At 47.9% G+C, this 20,545-nt stretch overlaps 1 protein-coding gene across 2 annotated transcripts in view; it reads right to left on the bottom strand.

Moving 5' to 3' along the window:
* Positions 1-1,479, bottom strand: part of Kcng3 (potassium voltage-gated channel modifier subfamily G member 3) — a 52,803-nt gene extending 51,324 nt beyond the window's left edge. The window contains exon 1 of one of the 2 annotated variants that reach the window (XM_048416326.3): positions 432-1,479. In XM_048416326.3, the coding sequence (XP_048272283.1) occupies positions 432-1,087 (656 nt within the window). In that variant the 5' untranslated portion in view covers positions 1,088-1,479. The remainder of the gene's footprint in view (positions 1-431) is intronic. The other variant, XM_085690972.2, reaches the window with a different exon arrangement.
* Between the last annotated feature and the right edge of the window lie 19,066 nt (positions 1,480-20,545).

Here is a 20,545-nt window from a genome sequence, read left to right as displayed (position 1 = left end):
TGGGCAGTACAGCAGACCACATTTCTACGGAACGAGACATCATCTTTTCAAACACCACCCGTATTGGCACATATTTCAAAGTGCTCTTAGCTCAAACTGAATTATCGCGTAAATTATTGCATATTAGCAATAAAAGTTTAGGGAATCTAGTTAGAAGATTGCTATTTGCTTAGAATTAAACTACAAAGTCTGGGGGTTTTACCCTAAAAGGTGAGGTCCAAGCACACCCTGGCTGTGCCTGGAAAAGAGGGGCGGGGTTGGGGACCCACACACCCCTGGGTTGGAGCGCCAGGGGTCTCCTGGGGCAGGAACAAGCCTGGCAGGGCCACCAGGCAGACAGGACGGAGACTGGACGGACGGACGGCACGGATGGACGAACGGACGGGACGGGACTGGACGGACTGGACGGGCAGAGTAGCAGTGCGTCCTACCCGGAGGGCTCCCTCCCAGGGCCGGCGGAGTACCTGCTCCGGTCATCCAGGCTGCGGTTGTCGGCGGCCGCTGCGCGCCAGTCGGGCAGCGTGCTGGCGCACAGCACCACCATGGACACGATCACGAACACCACGGACACGCTGGCCAGAATCTGCGCGGCCAGCGACGACGTGGGCTCCTCGAAGGTGCGCCGCATGCGCTCCAGCCAGCGCCGGGAGGGAGCCGCCTCGGACCCGGCCGGGCGAGCCTGCTCGCGGCCCAGCTCGTCTGCCGTGTGGAAGGTATGGGTGTCGGACATGCGGTCGTCTAGGCGGCGCTGGCAGCAGTACTCCAGGTGCGCGCCCTCCAGGCCCCAGTAGATCATCTCGTTGTAAAAGGAGAGCTCGCACATACGCGGCGCGAAGCGCAGCTTCCCGTGGCCGCGCACGTACAGCAGGATGAAGCCGAAGGCCTCCGAGTGTCGGTCGAAGAAGTACTCGTTGCGCTCCCGGTCGTAGTCGTCGCACACCTCGAGCACGTCGCGCTCCGAGCGGCAGCCGTGCAGCCGGCTCACACGGCGCAGCGGGAAGTCCTTGAGCAGCTCCCGGGACAGCGAGTACCGGGCGCCGCCCACGTTCAGCACCACCGAGGCCGCCCCGCCGCGCCCGAAGGTCATGGCTGGCCGCCCCGGGGGCCTGCCCACCGAGCGCACGGGGTGGCCGCGCCGTCGGGGCCCGCGCTCCCCAGGGGCTCGCGCCCCGCGCCGCCTGCGTCCCCCCGCGGTGTCACTGCCGCCGCCCCGCGGCACTCTTCGAGAGTCCCGGTGGGTGTCCGCGGCTCCAGGCGGTGCCGGCCTCCCGGAGGGCGCGCGGTAGCCAAGGCGCCGTGGGCAAGGCTCTCCGGTCCCCGGTGCACGCAGCCCGGCAGCCGTCCAGAGGCGAGAGGCAAAGTGAGCGGGCTCAGCGGCGGCGAGGAGCGGGCTCCGGGAGCCGGGGGCGGGGCCTCCCTCGCCGTCCTCCCTCGCCGTCCTCCTCCTCGCCCGCCGGCTCCGCGCGCTCCTCTGCTCCCTCCGCGCGCACCTCCCGCCTGCCCGCGCCCGCCCGCACCTCCCGGCTCGCTCGGGCTGGGATTCCCCGGCGCCCCGCCCCAGACCTCGGGCTCCCCGCCTCGTGACGCCGTGCGCCCCCGCCCGCAGTGGCCGGGAGGGCTGCGTGGGGCGTGATGCTGGCTGTGGGGAGCCCCGGGGCCATCGGGATGACCTGCACACCTCTCCCAGGTTCCTTTAAACCGTCCTCGAAAGGAGGGGCGGGAAGGAGGGGTGCAGAGGTGAGGACCAAGGTGCGGGGTTGGAAGTAGGGAGCAGACGACGTCTGGATGAGCCATTGCCAGAGACTGTTCGGTACCCGGGTCGGCTTTTAAGGCCGCCCTAAAGGATTTCTCAAAGCAAGCAATCTAGTCGCGGCTTTGCCTGCGGACTTTGCGCTTCCTCTCCGCGCGTGGGGCGCCCCACGTGCGGTGCGCTCCGAAGGCGGTCGCGCACCCAGCCCCTCAACCCCCACCCGTTCCGTGCGCGATTCCAGAGGCCCGCGGACCCGCCCCGACTCCCTTCTCTTTCCCAGCCTAGGTCCTGAAAGGGCGCCTACATCGCTCTCACGATGCCTCTCGTGGAGTGGGGTGGCAGTCTGGAGAGAATCTTTCACTGGCAAAACCCAGAATGTCTCATTGCATCGGTCTTGCATTCTCCTTTTCATACTGTCTCGATGTCCACTCCTCTCCTCCCCCGTTGCACCCCCATGCGACTGCGACACCGGCCCTCCAAAAGCAGAGACGGTCTTAAAGCTTGGTGAAGCCAACCACACTCTGCAAAGCCAAGGGGAGTGGGGTTCGACTTGGCAGGCATTATTTCAAACAGCAGTTCACACATCCGACACCGGCAGCCCAGCCCGTCAAAGGCAAGAAACACGTGAGTTGTTTGTAAGGGAGATGATGTTAGGATACAAAGCAAACACTGGAAAAAATATACATACAAGGAGGGTGGAGGGATGGGATGCGGTCCTGTGACCACGGAGTACCTGAGGAAGGGCTTTACTTTCCTCTCTACTTTTCGTAATTTTGTAGGACTGCCCCGTGTCCGCTAGAGGTCACCATAAAGAGTCAATTTGCTCTGGTTCTAGGGTAGATACTTAGGAAAACACAGCCGCTTGCAAATTTGAGTTCTCTCTTGACAAAGTCACCCTCGGTGGTTCTTAGAGAATGAAAATCTCTGTAAGCTGTTTATCCCTAGACTCGATTTATTTTTTTAAAGCACTTAATGTGATTAAAAGCTCAAAAACAAGACTTATTTATCTGCTAAGTAGCTACTAAGCAAGGAAAACATCCTGAAGGAAGTGAATTCAATACAGAATGGAAAGGAGGGGTTGGCGGTGAGCTGGCAGAAAGGGCGGGCAAAGGAGTCCAAGTAGCAGGTTAGCAACCGGGCGAAGAAAGCTAATGCATTCGCCTGCTGAAACAATGAGAGTTCCATGACCTGTGTCCCTGCTGGGCTGTCAAAAATGGGATCCCTGAAGCTTTAATAAGAGAAGTGGCCAGATGAAAGCCTTATTTCAGGAAGATGCTCTGCCCTCTGGGTTATACTAAGGAAAAGGCTCTTTCAGCAAGCCAGGAATAGAAACCCCAACCTCTGGTCAGTAAAAATGAAGGCCAGATAGGAGAAACCCGGTATCTAGCAGGTCTTGGTAATGGATAGATTTATCACAGAACACACTGATGAAAGAGAAAAAAAGTTGGCAGGTGAGAGCCAGCCACCAGCCTGGCTTCACACCAGTAAGAGCAAATTCATCAGGAAGTTGTTAAAAAATACTTTCTAAAAACGTCACAAGCAACAGAATAGCTATTGTGTTGGTTATTTACTTGAACATTACTATATTTATTTCCTGCATTCTCTCTTCAAAGTCCCTTTACAGTCTGCTGTTGGAAGCAGTTAAAGAAAGATCTCTTTTTAAATTAAATTTGAGCGAAGAAAACAAATTAATTTGGTGACAATGCAGTTTATGTTTCCTAAGTATATTTTTACAATATTTCTTGGCAAGGTAGGTTTAAATCATTTCATTTGTTTAGAGTGTAATATTCTTAGTTGATTGTAATACCATTAGCCACTATGGCAACAGCTATACCCAAATCATTTTCTTAAACAAAGTGTACAGAAAGATGCAGAAATGATGTGTTTGTCTCAGTATAATCTGGTTTAAAAACATTCTTAAAAATAATCCTATTTATTTTATTGTTCTCTGAGAAGAGGATTATGCTGAGAATTATTACACCTGAGTTCTCGTCTCGGTTCAGGATGGTATCTAGGGCCTTCATATATAAATTCCCAGCATACATTAAAATTTAAAAGCATCAGGCAGGATTTGAGTTTGGAAGAAGCTGGAGGTTTCTCATTCTCAGTTTATTAACCTGTTTTAGAGAGGAGTCACAGAGGTTTGTGGCAAATGTGGCTGGAACTTGCTGGAGATTCTCTAGAAATGGAAGCATGGCAGGACAAAGGCTTAAGTCACTCCCATCTCCAGCATCTGAACTGTCACCACAACCTTCTACCCATCTACACTATTCGTTCCTGCCTCCGTAAGCCCGAATGGTGCACCAGACATTCTGTCCATTTCCCCCCGAGGCATCCCTAGCTCAAACTCTAAAAGTTTAAACTCTAAAACTCGGAGTGGTGGCACATGCCTGTGATTCCAGCACTTGAGAGGTGTAGGCAGAAGGATCAGGAGTTCAAGGACAGCTTGGGTTACATGCTGAGTTAGGGTTTGGGGCCAGCCTGGGCTATAGGGAACCATTCTTTGCGCGCGCACGCGCATACACACACACACACACACACACACGCGCGCGCGCGCGCGCGCGCCCGCGCTCATACAACCTTCAAAACCCAGGCTGCAAATACAGCTTAGTTGCTAAAGTGTTTGCATGCATGAAGCCCAAATCAAATAAACCAGGCTTAGTGGTACATTCCTGTAATGCTGGCGTACAGAAGTTCAGACTGTCCAAAATGGCTGTTGGACTCTTCCTCGTCCATGCAAAGCTGGCTGCACAACCTATTTGCCAAGTGATATGTAATAAGTCCTTTAACCTTTGAACATCAGTTGACCATGCGTGAAATGAAGATAAGGATACTTATATTAGAAGGGTGATATGAATGTTAAATTAAATAGATAATGTGAGGATATGATGTGCTCAGTGCATGACACTGGAGAAATTACGCTTCGTGTATGTTTCCATTAGTTCAAACAAGCCATGTCATTGTAACTTGAATGATTCATATATGTTTCATGTTACTTCCACGAGGAAGTAGCATGAAACATCAAGGCTGAATTGAAAAGTTCTTTATACTATTAGATCTGGGCTCCATGTGAATTCCTACACCACTGGTATTGAGAGGGGGCTGTGCCCTGCCCTAAATTATTCCATAGTATGCAAAACAGATTTTTCATGCTGTGCCTTGCCCTGAGAGACTCCATTTTACAAGTGGCCATTAACTCCATTTTGGGGACAGATATAGAAGCAGGTGGATTCTGCATCTTGGTGGACATAGCAGCACAATCTGTCTAGTCCAGCATCCCCATAAGGCACCTGCTGATGAATGACGTAGTTCTAAACACAGAACAGATGCCACCCTCCAAATTTATCAATGAAACTAGAATCGCAGGGTCGTATGACCATAGTCAAATCATATCAGGGACTGGGAAAGGTAGCTCATTGGTTAAAGTGCGTGATGTGTGAATGTGAGGAGCTGAGCTCGGATCCATAAAACCCACATGAAGCCACACGTGGAAGTGTTTGTGCTTTTTCCCTATGTTCTTAGGGTAAGATGGGACTCTCCGGAAGCTTCCAGGCCAGCTAGCCTGGGAGAGACAGCAGCAAATGAGAGACTGTCTCGAACAGGTAGAGGTGAGAACCCACGCCAGAAGGGAAGTTCTCTGACATTGATGAATTTGCTATGGCAGGCACACACCTGTACTCGCATAAATATGAATATTCACATACACACATATCTTAAATACATATATACATACACACCAAAAAAGGACGAAAACAGGTCCAAGAACTTACAGGCACAGCAGGCTAAGAAAAGGAGAGAACACCTTCCCCTGGACCCATGAAGAGGGCATCTAACAAGCCTTTAATCACAGCTCTTAAGAGGCAGGCAGATCTCTGTGAGTTCAAGGCTAGCCTGGTCTACACGGACAGTTGCTGGACATTCAGGGCTAAAGAGAGAATCCCTGTCTCAAAAGAGAAAGGAAAGAAAAAGCAGAGTATTTCAATGCTTTGCCCACCCACCCACCCACCCGTCATCTACCCATCCTGGTGTGTAACTCCCTACTGTCCAAGGGACTTAGCTGGCCTGGTCTCCACAGATGGCACAGACTCATTTCTGACTGTTCATTCAGCTGTCTGGATCTGAGCTTTCCTTCACCTCTGTGGCCTTCGTGGTCCCACACTGCATTTCTGCAGCTTGACCTGACCCTGAGGCTCAATGCAACTTTGACCCCAGCAGCTGCCCAGACTCAGCCTGACTCAGCAGCTCTGACGTCTCTAACAGGTTAGTTATCTGCTTGGCCCACTACCACCGCTGGCCCTCCACAGATGCTCGACCTGGCCTCTTTGAGACTCTAGTACTTTGGTGTAGCTACTTTAACCCTTTGCAGGCATTCTGTAACCTACATACACCCATGGGGGGGGGGGGTGTTACTGTGTGCTGTGTAAGTAATGTGTGGTCTGAGAATTAATATCTGTAATTAAAATTTGAATAAAAGAACCCACGTTTGTTTCAGCTGTCAATGGAGGAACTTGAGATTCTCTGGCAAATGGCTCCCAGTAGAACTGATATACCTTGTGATTTTGTTGTTTTTCAGTGACTTTTGATATTGTGCAAAGACATGAACGTGTTCATTTGCATTTCTGACACAGTGTGCCCGTGACAACTGGGCCCTGTGTGACTGGCTCTCTTTTAGCACTCTGAACACCCTGCCTGCCTGGAGCTTTGGGAAGGGAAAGGCATAAGGAAAAGCTGCTATTCAATACGCTTGCATAGCAGTTCTGTCTGCTTCGGAAGTCCCTGCTCTGCTGTTAATTCATATTTATGGGTACTGTACTATAAAATAAAAAAACAAAGTAAGGAAAAAGTATTTCCTTAAATGAAAATATAGCCTTCTAACTTTCCTGTTTTTATGTAACGAAAGACTGTAATGGCTTGCCCAATGTACACAGTTGCCCCTGTATAAATAAATGCATAAATGCAAAAATAAATAAATGAATGAAATTCAGGAACAGTGGGTTGTGCCAGACTCCACACAGTACTCTCCTCTAAAACATTCTAGGCTGGAGAGATGCCTCTGTGGATAAGAGTACTGGCTGCTCTTCCAGAGGACCTGGGTTTGTTTCCCAGCACCCACATGACAACTGACAGCTGTCTGGTACTCTAGTCCCAGAAGGTCCTGTACCTTTTTCTGGCTTCCCAGGACACTGCAAATGTGGTACAAACATGATATTCAGGAAAACTCCAATACACATAAAAATAAGTGAATCGTGTATACATATATACACACACATATACCACACATATAGAATAATCATTTGATTGTTTCATTTAAAAAAGAAAAAAAGAGCCAGACAAGATGCAGGACATGTACAATCTCAACCTCTGTGGAAGCTGAGAGAGAAGGATTGAAAGTTTGAAGCCAGCATGAACATTATCCAGAGACCTTGTCTCCAAGTAGAGAAGACATTGATGAATGATATTTCTTAAAAGATTTGTAAAATGGAGGCACAGGCAGTTGTTTCTCAGTCAAGAAACAGGAGAGACATGAAGTTTACATATTGATTATTGTTAGCACTTGCCTTTGCTAACTATGTGCAATGGTTATGTTTTTTATTTTCAAAGAGAAAAATGAGCTGGTGACATGACTCAGCAGGTACAAACTCACTTGTCGCACAAGCCTGACAGCTTGAGTTCAATCTCTGGTACCCGTGGTAGAAAGGAAGAACCAGCTCCCAAAACTGTGCCCATGGGTTGACTGGGGTTTCTGTCCTGCCCGGTTCCTGCAGTCCTTAAGTCCCAAAGAAATCACACAGATGTCTGCCTTAATCATAAACTGATTGGCCTAGTATCTCAGGCTTCTTATTAACTCTTATAACTTATAATTAGCCCATAATTCTTGTCTGTGTTAGCCACATGGCTTGGTACCTTTTCCGGTGAGGCAGTCACATCTTGCTTGCTCTGTATCTGGCTTCCTTTCTGTCTGGGTGACAACTGCAACTTCCCTCTTCCAAGAATTCTCGTTGCCTGGCCTCTTCTTCCTGCCTGGTTGCCCCATCTCTACTTCCTGCCTGGCTACTGGCTAATCAGCATTTATTTAAAATACAAGTGACAAGGTACAGACTATTGTCCCACAGTGAGCACGCGCGCGCACAGACACACAGTAAATGCAACAAAGAAAACTAGTTTAAAAATGTCAGCACATACCCTCCTACAAGACTACCTTTAGTTTAGGATGTCTTTGTCCCATTCCAGTACTGGCCATTGAACCAAGAGTCTTACACACGCTAGGCAAGAGCGGTGCCACTGATCTGCACTCCCAGACTCCTCCGGCCCCGTGGTGGTGTGAAAGAAAATGGCCCTCAAAAGGAATGAGCTCGTTGTAATAGATGTAGTCTTGTTGGGGGAAGTGTGTCACTATGGAGGTGGGCTTTGAGGTCTTATAAATGCTCAAGCCATGCCCAGTGAGTCAGAACACTTCCTGTTGCCTATGAGTCAAGATGTAAGAACTCAGCTACCTCTCCAGCACCATGTCTGTCTGTTTGCTGCCTTGCTTCCTGCCATGATGATACTGGACTCAACCTCTGAACTGTAAGTGAGCCGCCACACTTACGTGTTTCCTTTTATAAGAGTTGCTATAGTCATGGTGTCTCTTCACAGCAATGGAAACCCTAAGGTAAGTGCATTCTTGCTGTGTCCTCCATGTCAGTAGTCCTGGGCTTGACACCCACTGCTCCCTCTGCTTAGCATACTGACCCAGAGCATATATTATTGGCTTCTCATTGACGTTTGGATGCAAATGTCACTTCCGTAAGCATTCCCTGACTATTAGCATAGTCATATGTTTTTTCATTTCCTTACCCTTATTTAAAAAAAAAAAAATCCTATGGCTGGGGAGATAGCTCAGTGGATACATTGCTTGTTATACAAGCATGAGGACCAGAATTAAGATTTCCAGGATCCCCATAAAAACTGGGCAGGAGCAGTGGCTCAGTTATCCTTGGAACCCCCAGGAGGTGGAGACAAGGGATCTTAGGGGCAAGCTCACTAGCTAGACTAGGGGTATTGGCAGGCTCCAGGTTCAGTGAGAGACCCTGCCTCAGTGTGATCAAGGGAGACACTGTGCATCAACTTCTGACCTCCATGCATGCACACATGTACACTCATACATGAAAATATGCCTGTAAGCATACACACACATCTAAACCTATAGAAGGCCCAACGTCAAGAATGAACTTTAGTAGGAACTAGTGATTCTGACTTGTCCATACCGAGCCCTCGACTGTGAATAACCCTGGTGTGAAATGTTGGGTATGGGGGAGGCCGTTCTGTGGGGACGCAGGGGATAGATATCTATGCCTTAATTTTGCAGCAAATCTAAAACTATTCAAAATGTAAACTTTGAAAAATCATCTTGCTCATTCACCTGTTCCTTGTTGATCATCTGGCTTCCTAACAGACTTCTCTCTCTTCCTTTGAAAGCAGGGACCTTGGGACCAGTTCTAGACCAGTGCCTTTCTCCTCCCCAAAGTGTAGTAACTCCCGAGTGAAGGCGTACTGACAATTGCTGCTTGCTTAAATATTGTTCTCTGAGTGCTGAACTGGCACAGGAAACAAAGCTGGAAGTAGACATCTGGGGAAATTTGGGCTTTTTCTGAAAGCCACTTCAGTCCTGGCATACTGGTGGAGATGTTGGCGCTGCTTTTCCCCTGAGCCTGTGGTGGCTGCAGCTTTCAGCCCGGCAGAAGCCCTGCTCATTGGTTTGACAGGCTCCAGCCTGGCATCAGCGAGTTCGGTCTTCACTCCCAGCAAATGTTCCCATCAGAAAAGTTCCTGGACCCAGTTCCAGTCAGCTCTGGGTCCCCTCACCTCCAGCGCTGCTCCTGGAGAGGAACTGATATGGGAGCAGGCAGTGTAGCAAGGGAAGAAGGGCCATTTAAATAGGCGTACTGTGGAGCGCAGCTCAATAAAGCCCCCTCTCTCTCTCTCTCTCTCTCTCTCTCTCTCTCTCTCTCTCTCTCTCTCTCTCACAGTGTGTGTGTGTGTGTGTGTGTGTGTGTGTGTGTGTGTGTGTGAGAGAGAGAGAGAGAGAGAGAGAGAGAGCTGGGTGTGGTGCTATGCATATTCCTGCAATCCCAACACTTGGGAGACTGAGGCAGGGGGATCCAGAGTTTAAAGCCGACCAGAGCTACACAGCAATATTCAGTCTCAAATAAATAAATAAATAAATAAATAAATAAAGTCTCCACAGTTAAGAACACTTGCTCTTGTAGAGGACCAGGGTTTGGTTCCAGCACCCATCTGGCAGCTCACAGACACCTGATCCAAATGAGCTGATGCCCTCTTCGGGTTCCTTAGGCATGTAGTGCATATACATGCATACGGCTAAAGCAGGAATGAACACGAGACAAAAATGAATAGTTTTAAAAATAAACAGAAGAGAGTAGGGTGGGATTCTGGAGGTTCCGTGTCTTGGCTTAGGAACTACAGGAAATATGGACAGCAAGCGTCCCTGCTTGGTAGACCGACATCTCAGGGACACAACCCAACCACTGGCCTGGGTACCCAAGGGGAGACACCCTCAACAAGGGCAACCTTGAGCCCAGACAGGAAGTGGAAAACCCTGGCAGGAAATGGGAATCCCTTGTCCTACCCTTTCCCACATCATACCGCATTCAGACGGCCCAAGGGACGATTCCGTGCAGGAGAAAAATCAAAGCCGTTTTCGCAATGAGTGAAGTTTCCCACTGTGTTCTATTCATTCTGTGAAGAGTAGAAGTGTCTTTACCAACATTAATCAAACCAGATTAACTAGTTAGGAGTCAGCTTTCAAAACACCTGCTGTTCTTACCCTGCTGTCCTGACAGCAGTCTACTTCCAGGCCACAATCCCCACCCCCATCCCACCGCACCCCCCTACCAGCCCTCCACCCCACCGCACCCCCCTACCAGCCCTCCACCCCACCACATCACCCTGCTAGCCCCCCACCCCCATCCCCGTGCCCGGAGCTATCAGTTCTGCCTCAGGAATGGCTGAGGTTGGCTGCAGCCAAGCTTAAGGTGTTTCCAGAAATGACCTTCTCATTGTAGATACGACCAAATTTGCGTCAACTCCTCAGTAATGATTAATCCACCGCTCAACAGCAACTACGTTTTCCCCTCAAAGTACAGGATTTAAAATGAAGTTCTGGTAGTGTTTGATTTAAGAACTTTAGTTCCAGTTTGTCTGGTTTAGGAATGAGGTTTGGGTTTTGGTTTGGTTTGGTTGGGGGGGGTTGTTGGTTGGTTGGTTTTCTGAGACAAAGTCTCACTATGTAGCTGTAGCTGGCCTCAAATTCCTTCAGCATCAGTTTCCAGTGTCTGGTCTCAGATTTATCTGTTGTGCGTGGAGGTAGGGTCTCAGGTAGCTCAGGCTAGCCTTGAGTTCCCTATTTAGTTGAGAATGGCCTTGAACTCCCAACCTTTCTGTCTCCGTTTCCTGGGTGCTGGGACCTCAGTGTTTAGTGGAAGATAAAGAACATTCCGTTCTGATGTGTGTGACTCTTTCTATGAGCAAGAAATGTCACTGAGACGTACTGACAGGTTAGCCAAAAATAACTCAGTGGAAAAGGGGCATGCGCATCCAGAAGGTTTACAAGATGGTTTCTGTTTCATTTTGAGAAGGGGGTCCTCACGGTGTTTCTCACGCTACCCTCAAAAGTCTGGATTCAGTTGGTTCTCTCTCAGCCTGCTGAATAATGGGTGTGTCAGCTCCAGCAGGTCATTGCTCCTGACAGGTTTACTGGTTTGTTGTGACTGTTATATTTGTGTAGAAGGCAGGGCATCAGTGTTGAGACCAGAGGACAGTTTGTGGAAGCCACGCTCTCCCAGTATGTGGGTTCTGGGCATGGAAATCAGGTCACCAGGTTTCCAGTGGGCACCTTTACCCCCAAGCCGTCTCCCCGCCCCTAACTTGCAGTCTTTATTTTAGTCATTCATCCAGGCACTCATTTATTAAGATGGGTTCTCATTATGCAGCACTGGTTGGCCTGGAGCTCCCAATATAGGCTAGGCTGGCTTCAAACTCACAGGAATCCTACTGCCTCTGCCTTCCAAAAGCTGGGATCAAAGATGTGAGCCACAAAAGAGTCAACCAAACAGTAATGAGAGTGGTGGCAGATCCCAGCATTCAGAGGCAGAGATAGGCGGGTCTCTAAATTCAAGGCCAGCCAGGGCTACACACAGAGAAACCTGTCTCAAGAAAGAGACAAAAAAAAAGAACAAAATGATGTGAGCCACTGTGCTCGTCTATTGCAGGTTAGATTTTAAAGGTGGTTTTGAGAAGGCGTATTTTGGTTAGGATAAGCCTGAATCAGGGAATCAGGTCTGGACCAGGGAACAGAGCCTGTGCCCCAGCAAGAGAGGAGACAAGGACCTGTTGGAGCTCTCCCAAGTTTGCAGGATTCTTCTATGCAGCCTCCTGGGTGACTTAAGAGTCTGTCTGGAAAAGGCATCTTTTCTGGCCGAAGGAGCCATGCCCTCTGCTTAACGTTTGCTAGGACTTTATGTCTTCCAAGTAGGATTTTTCCTTTCCAGAGGGAAGTAATCAGAAACAGGAATCTCTAGCTGAGAAGCTCTTTGTACCCTTCCACGGGCTTCTCCTGTGATGGATGAAACTGCAGGAACAATCAGAGCAGATGTCAGCGTAAATCTCCAAAACAGAGAAGAAAATAGGCTTGCCAAGTCCTCCGAGGATGCCCAGGCATTCCCGCCTCCAGGTACAGAGTGTGTTTAACTTGGACAGCCGTGGAGGGATTAGCGAGCACTCGATAGCTGTCCCAATGGTCTGTTTCAATAGCAATGGCTACTTGGAGAAAGACAAATTGTGTGTGACTTCTGTTGAGTCAGTGTTTAGTCAAGACTTTGAATTTATAGTTCACTGTACTTTTTACCCTAGTAGCCGACTCACGGGTGAGATTTATACTCTGTATAGATTAGACATTACTGAGACATCCCGACTTACAATACCCCGAAGGGAACTCCAGTTTTAATGGTGCCAGTAAAACTGAACTTTCCCAGACTGTGAAAATAAGAAGTGTGCAGTAATATTGCCACGTCATTTGAATCAGGCCTCTTGGGGTTCCATAGAGGAATGGCCCAAGCTGCCCTCAACTTTACTGCCTTGCTGAAGTGTCTCCTCATTGGAGAGGCTGCCATTTTCAGCTGCTCCTCCAGTGAACATCTCAGCTCATCTTTGCTTAGAGAGGCCCTTGTGGTACATATTGAATATGATTTATAATTCCTGACCTTTGCTCAGAATTTCAGAAGGAGTTAGCCAGGCATTGTGTGGGTCAGTCAGTTTCAGTAGAACAAACGTCCTCCCCCCGCCCCACCTTTCTCTCCAGTACTAGACTGAGGTTGAGACAATGTCTTACTAAGTCGTCCAGACTGGCCTTAAATTCAGTCTGCAGCCCAGGCTAACCTCAAACTCTCGATCCTCCTGCTTCAGCCTCCTGAGAAACTGGGGTGACATATTTGCACCGCCAAGCTGGGCTGAAGAGCTGGATGTCCTGAGAGCTGGACATTTCTGGATGCTGGCTATCCCTTCAATCAGACCAAGCTATACCATTCTAAAAAGATTGATGCTCTAGACACGCAGCAAGGGTGACAGAGAATAGCTGATAACCCAGAACAGAGGTCGGAAAACCACTGCCTGTTCCTTTTCCTTTTGCGATGCTAGAGATAAAACCCAGGGCCACCCATATACTGAGTCCAGCTATCTCCCCGCCGTCATTTTGTTTATTTGCTTAGTTCTTTAGTTGCCTCGGTTTATTTTCACTATGCATCCATAATTAGCCTTGAACTCAAAGCAATACCCCTGCCACAAACTGCTACGTTCTGGGATTGCAGGCCTGTTTCCAATGACATATTTTTAAAAACTTGTTTTATTTATTATTATTAGTAGTAGTAGTAGTAAGTGTGTGTGTGTGTGTGTGTGTAAAGGCAGGTGAAAGAGATATGTTCGAGACACATGTGGAGGTTAGAGAACAGAGTTTTTGAGTCAGTTTCTTTTTTTCTTACCTTTGTATGGATTCTAGGGCTCAAACTCAGGTTACTAGACTGGGAGACCCAGCGCCCTTTATACACTGTAGCATCTTTTTAGCTCCTAAATGAACCATCTTTCTAAATGAAGTTTATTAGACACGTGACTATACATATCACTCATTGTTTTATTTTGAAAGTGTTTATAATGAATAGCTGACAGTGGGACTGACTATGCAGCCTTCGAGTTCTGAAGCATCTTCTTTGCCCTTTGCAGGCACAGTCATCCATTCCATCTCCAGAAGAAAATGAGGGAACACACATGCGCACGCGCGCGCACACACACACACACACACACACACACACACACACACACACACACCAGCCATGAGTAAAAGGAAAGAACCTTCCCTGGTTGGCCACTAGGAGGCGTGAGAAGAACAATGGTCACAACAGGAAGTCACAACGTGGCTCCCTCCTGGCCAATAGCAGAAACACTGGTAGCAAGATACATTGCCCCAAGGAAGAGTGCAACCAGGCTTATCAGGGTGCTCAGAAATACTCCTTGAACAACCACAGAGGACAAAAACCAAGGTGGAGCTGCAGGACAGAAAACAATGGACATCAGAGAACCCCTCGGGGAAATGGGGCCCAAGTGAGGCGAAGCCCAGAGGCGAGGCCTGAAGTCTCTGAGAAAGCTCAAGAAAGTCATGACAGACCTCCCAGCGTCGCCATTTGAAGTCTGTCAGGGGCTCTGAGAAGGGCCTTGAAGGGCTCCAGATGCCAGGGAGACTCACCAGTGGTGCAATCCACATCAGAGCTGAGAGCATAAGAACTCAGGTTTGCAATATGAAGACAGGCAAATCATGGCCATCTCGGTGCACAGAAGCTGTGCTTAGCCGACTTCTCATGGGTGGGGCGCTCTACCAGGGGAGGCTGAGCAGCTGAGACAGTCGCTATGCAGACTCGAGTACCTGTGTTCATTTAAGCAGCTCTAGGTTTGCACTTCTGCTTCGTATATGCACACCTGTGGCTGGTTGTTTGGCTTCCTTTGCCAATGCTCTGAGGGCAGCCTAAGTCCTTACACACACTAGGTTAGTGCTCCCCGTGGAGCCCCATCCCGGAACCCCATGTTCACTTTTAAAATACCTGTAGAAACTAAGTGTTCACTTATTATACTAAAAGGAGAGGGCTTGGGGGCCATACTGGGCTTCAGGGTGGCAGCAGAGGAGGAGATCACAAACACAAAAGAAATGTGACTCCTTATGAGCCCAACATTTTCAAAAGCGCCAAAGATGGACATGCTTTCTTGGGACTCAGGGGTTTTCTGGTTTGGGATTCCAGCCCAACCTAGTCATCGAGATGTCCCAAAGTGACACTCTCTCCTTTTTCAACGGTGGTTTTGTAGAGTTAAGATGTTTACAGGCATGTTAACTCCAAGTAAATGTCAGAGCTTCATTTTAGAAAATGGCCTTGCCCTTGTATCAGGGGAGAGGGGAGCTGGCTGCAGGAGTTGAGTCTGGAGACAGTGAATACAATTGCGCCATTTCCTGCTTCAGTCAGTTCCTCAAAAGCCTGCTTGAACCGCTTTATTTTATTTGTTTTGTATTTGAGAGCGTCTCACTCCATAGCCCAAGTGGAAAGATGAGGCCGTGCCATGGTGCAGGTTACTCTATATTGTGTGATTTTTGTTGTTGTGATTTGCTCGAGACAAGGTCTCCTGGAGCCCTAATGGCTTTCGTTTTGATAAGTAATTGAAAATGGCCTAGAACCACCGATCTTCCTGCTTCTCCCTCTCCAGTGCTAGAATTCCAGGCACAGTAATAGCTGTTTAACTAGGCTGACTTTATGTGGTCCTCAGGAATTGAACCTAGGGCTATATGCATGTTAGACAAACACTCTACAAACCAAACTATATCCCAGTTCATCGTTTCTTTGGGTGCTCACGTGTGTGCGTGTGTGTGTGCGCACGTGCACGTGCGTGTGCGTGTGTGTGCGTGTGTGTGTGTGTGTGTGCACACGCGTGCACATAGCCACACAAGTGGCATGGTGCATGTACAGACACAAGAGAACAACTTTCAGGAGTCGGGTCTCTCCTTCTATCATGTGGATCTGGGGTTGAACTCATGGTGTCAGGTTTGGCAAGTGCCTTGACCTTCTAAGCCATCTTGCGATCCCTGCTTTCTTCTTTGAGACAGGGTCTCATGTAGCCCAGATAAGCCTGGAGCTCATTACGCAGGTGAATTCTTGGTCTTCTTGCCTCCACTTCCCAAGTGCTGAGATTACAGGACTGTCACCATGCTCAGCATCTCCTGTAAGTGACTTTCCTTTGAATATACCATTATCAAAGGAGCCCCAGAGGCCTGGGAGATAGCTGTAACCTCAGCCTTGGCGATGGATCCTGGGAGCTCACTGATCAGCCAGGAAACCAAAGGAGCAAGCTTCTGGTTCATTGAGATACCCTGTTTCAAGGCAATAAGACCAAAAGCAACATAAGACACATGACATAGTATCCTACTCTGACTTCTACATGAGCACTACAGACTCGTGTGCATGTATCGCTCATACATATACATACATCTGTCATAGACACACAAACAAACACACCACACGTACATATACACTCACACATCCTACATGGCGTGACATCCTACTCTGGCTTTACATAAGCATTGTGCACTCATGTGCATGTATGACTCATACATATGCATATATTTACCATATCCACACAAACAAACACCACACACATACACACACCCCAGATTGGAAAAAAAAAACAAAAAACAAAAAACTAGAATTGCCAGCAGTCAGCTATAAAACAAATCAACTTGGCACTGCGTGGTAAGTTGCATCCAATGAAACTGACATAGCTTGTGGATTTATTATTATGCAGTCAGTATTGACAGAGAAAGACACAAACCTATCCACCTGTGTTTCTGGCATATAGCAAGCTCACGAAGCAAACAGACCCCGAGACTCACTATGTTGCCCAAGCTGGCATTGAACTTGCAGCAATCCTTCTGCTTCAGCCTTCCAAAATTTAGGATTACAGACGTGAGCTATCACACCCAAGTAGTTTTAAATATAGAGAAAAAGCTAAGGGGAGAACAATTACTAAAGTCTGCAAAGAAACCAGAAAGACTAAACAGGAAGGAAAATACACCCATGTGAAACTCAACTAGCTTACCCCGGGCCAGTGGATGACAAAGAATGAAACACAGTAGAGAAGGTGATGTCTAGTGTCTAGACCTTGGGGGTGGGGGTGAGGGGCTGCTTTGCTCTGCTTTGAGACAGGGTCTCACTACATAGCCCTGGCTAGCCTGGAACTGTTGCTATGTAAGCTAGGATTGCCTCGAACTCCCAGAGATATGTCTACCTCTGTCTCCCAGTTGCTGAGATTAAAGGCAGGGGTCGTACAAGGCTGGTTTATTTTTGAGACATTGTCTTACTGTGTAGCCCAAGCAGTCCATGAACCCAGATCCTCCTGCCTCAACCTCCCAAGTGCTAAGATTATAAGCATGTCCCATAAGGCCTTGCCATATCTACATTTTAGTTGTTTTGGTTTGTTTTTGATCTTTTTTAATTAAAATATGATTACCTCATTCTCCACTTTCCTCACTACAACTCCCCCCTGGCAACCAACCTTGCTTCCTCTCAAATTCATGGTCTTTCTTTAGTTATTATTGAAATATATATTAATATATGTCAAAATATATAAATATCATATTCACACATAAATATATAAATAGAATATGCTGAGTCCACTTAGTGTTCTTTGTATGTATGATTTCAGGACTGACCACATGGTATTGGATAACCAATTAGATGATTCATCCCTGGGTAAAACCAATTATCTCACCCTCAGCATTCCTAGGTTGACTGTAGATCTTTGTCTAGGGCTGGAGACCCGGGTGGGGGGTTTCCCCCTTCCACTTAGCATGTCTGTTTGCATTGTTCTTGTTCAGGTCTTGTTTAGGCAGCCTTATTGTTATATCATGAGTGAAGCATCCCCAGCATTTTCTTTTCATTTCTCTCCTTTCCTTTCCTTTCCTTTCCTTTCCTTTCCTTTCCTTTCCTTTCCTTTCCTTTCCTTTCCTTTCCTTTTTCTTTTGGATTTTTGAGACAGGGTTTCTCTGTGTAGCCCTTGTTGTCCTGGAACTCGTCGTATAGGCCAAGTTGACCTCAAACTCACAGAGATCCACCTGCCTCTGACTCCCAAGTGCTGGGATTAAAGGCACATGCCAGCCGGGTGATGGTGGCACAGGCCTTTAATCCCAGCACTCGGGGAGCAGAGGCAGGTGGATTTCTGTGAGTTCAAGGTCACCCTGGTCTAAAAAGCTAGCTCCAGTACAGACTCCAAAGCTACAAAGAAACCCTATTTCAAAAAACCAAATTAAGAAAATAAAATAAAGGCATGTGCCACCACCACCCAGTGAGTTCCCAGCATTTCTAGGAGACACAGCCTCACAGCTGACCTTTGGGTCCTCTGGCTTTTGCAATCTTTCCGATCCCTTTTCTGTGATTCTTTTAGATCTTGGTTTTAATGCTATTCTACAATAAAAGGGACCAGGGCTCCTTAAGAAAACAACTAATCCTGGGACTGGAGTAGGAAGTATACAGGATGAACCTGGAGTGATTTACGATGCCGGAAGGCAAAGAAGTGCTGGAGGGCCGAGGCTGTAGCTCAGCTGGAAGAGGTCTTGCCTGGCACACCCCAAGCCCTGGGTTCAGTCCCCAGCCCTGTAGTGGTAAATGCCTGTAATCCCAGCACTGGGGAGGCAGAGGCAGGGAGATCAGAGGTTTAAAGTCATCCTTGGCCATGAGGTAAACCCAAGGCCAACCTGGGCTACATGAGACCCTGTATCCAAAAAAAAGCCTAAAAATAAGTAATTGGCTTGAAATATGATTATGCCATAGATGAGTCAACTGGAAAGTCTCCAGTGGTCAAAGCTAGACAGTATGAATAACAAAGCAATAGTGTATTGAACTGAAGTATAAGAAAAATAGTCCATGAATCTATACTTACATACAGAAATAATTAAATGTAGAGAAAAGAAAAATCTCTGCTGTGGAATAATTATAATAATTTATGCACTGGGCATGGTTGTTTATATCTACAGTTCCAGCATTCTGGAGGCGGAGGCAAGTTCAAAGCCAGACTGGGCTGTGTGGTAAGTTTGAAGCCAGTCCAGCCTGCATTGAGAGGTCTTATCTCCAAAAATAATAGCAATTTATGCATACAGATACTCTGACCTCAGTGAGGTGGATAATAGCTACCTAGACCTTAATGCGGCAACTCACAGTGACTTCCTCCCAAAGAATCCAGTGGAGAAGGGTGAAGGTGTGTGTAGGAGATTTGAAACAGTTTCACTGTGTAGCCCAGTCTGGCCTCAGAGTCCTGGTGCTGGGATTATCTGGGTACGCCACCCCACCACCCCACCAGGTAGAGCAGTTATTCCTAGTACCCTGCTCCTGTCTTGGCCTTCAGCGAACAAGCTGAAGCTTCTAAGGTTCCTGCCCCAGGCTGTGATCTGAGGTTTGATGATAATTCACGGGGCTGTTTCCCTACTCTGGAATCAGGTTCCATACCTGTGGGTGGCACCTGGGGTCCTCAGTCCTGGCTAGGGCTGACTGATGGGGGCTGGCAGCTGGCCCAGTGTGGGTGAGCCGCTCTCTGCTGCCTGGAAGTCGGGAGCATTCAATGAATCAATACCGAGCCTGAGAACTTGGGTGGCAGTAGCCAGAGCGTGTCCCAGAGCCTGTGTCCAGGACCTCCCACTGCTGAGGGCCTGCGGCGGTGCGGCTCCGGTTTTTTCCTAGACTGACTACTTTGTTCAATTCTAGGAGTCTCCCCCAAAATCTGCTAAAGTCACAATAGTTCTTTTGCAGCCAAAAGAAAATTAGCATAAACTTTACTGTATATTCATTGACCACCTTTTCATGTACATTGTGCTACATTTGGGGGATTTGGGAGTGCACCAGTAATTTATACGATGTAAGATTTTGGTTTGTTGGGGTTATTTTGGTGGTAGGACGGTATAAATAGAAACTCAGGACATTGTGAATGCTGGGGAAAAAAACAAAACAAAAAAACAACACCCTTTTGCTTTAATTTGAGGCAGAGCTTACTAAATAAATTGATCATGTTGTTCTTGAATTTATTTATGTGTTTGTTTACTTGTTTGTTTATTTTGAGGCTGAATCTCAAGTGTCTCAGGTTGACCTCAAACTTATTAAGTAGCAGAGGCTGGCCTTGAACTCCTGGCCCTCCTATTCATATCTTTCCTTCCAGCGCTGAGAAAACAGGTGTGTGCTACAGAGTCAAAGATGAAGTTTTAATCAACCTGTATCCTAAAGGGGCTTGTAGTTCAGTCTATATTTCTTGAACTTTACTCCAAGTTCTGAATGTAGGTTGATTTTTAGCACCACTATGAGGCTGGAGAGCTAGATGTCTCCCCAGCCCATTCTCCTTCACCTCCTAAACATTGGTCTTGGAAAATGATGCCTCAAAGTATGGCCCTGCCACCCAGAGTGCTTTGACTGGAGGTTTCTCTAGTCAAAACCTCCGTGTCTTAGCTTTCTTCCTCTCTGGAGCGCCCTTCTCTACCTAAAGTCAGAGTCTCTGAAAGGGTCCAGACCCTGGGGGGTGGGGGAGATCTCAGCAAGCAGGGAAGATGATCAGTGGCATTGAAGAGACCGAAGGTTGACAGCACAGGCCTTGCCGCAATGCTGCCGCTGCCGCAGCCTCCTCCTCCTTCTCCCCACCCTCCCCAAAACACAGCGAATCTTGTTATTTCAA

The sequence above is a fragment of the Myodes glareolus genome, chromosome 6 (genome assembly GCF_982192425.1).
Source record: "Myodes glareolus chromosome 6, mMyoGla1.1, whole genome shotgun sequence".
Taxonomy (NCBI): Eukaryota; Metazoa; Chordata; class Mammalia; order Rodentia; family Cricetidae; genus Myodes; species Myodes glareolus.
The sequence above is the reverse complement of the archived record's forward strand: the minus strand, read 5'-3'. Positions and strand labels throughout refer to the sequence as shown.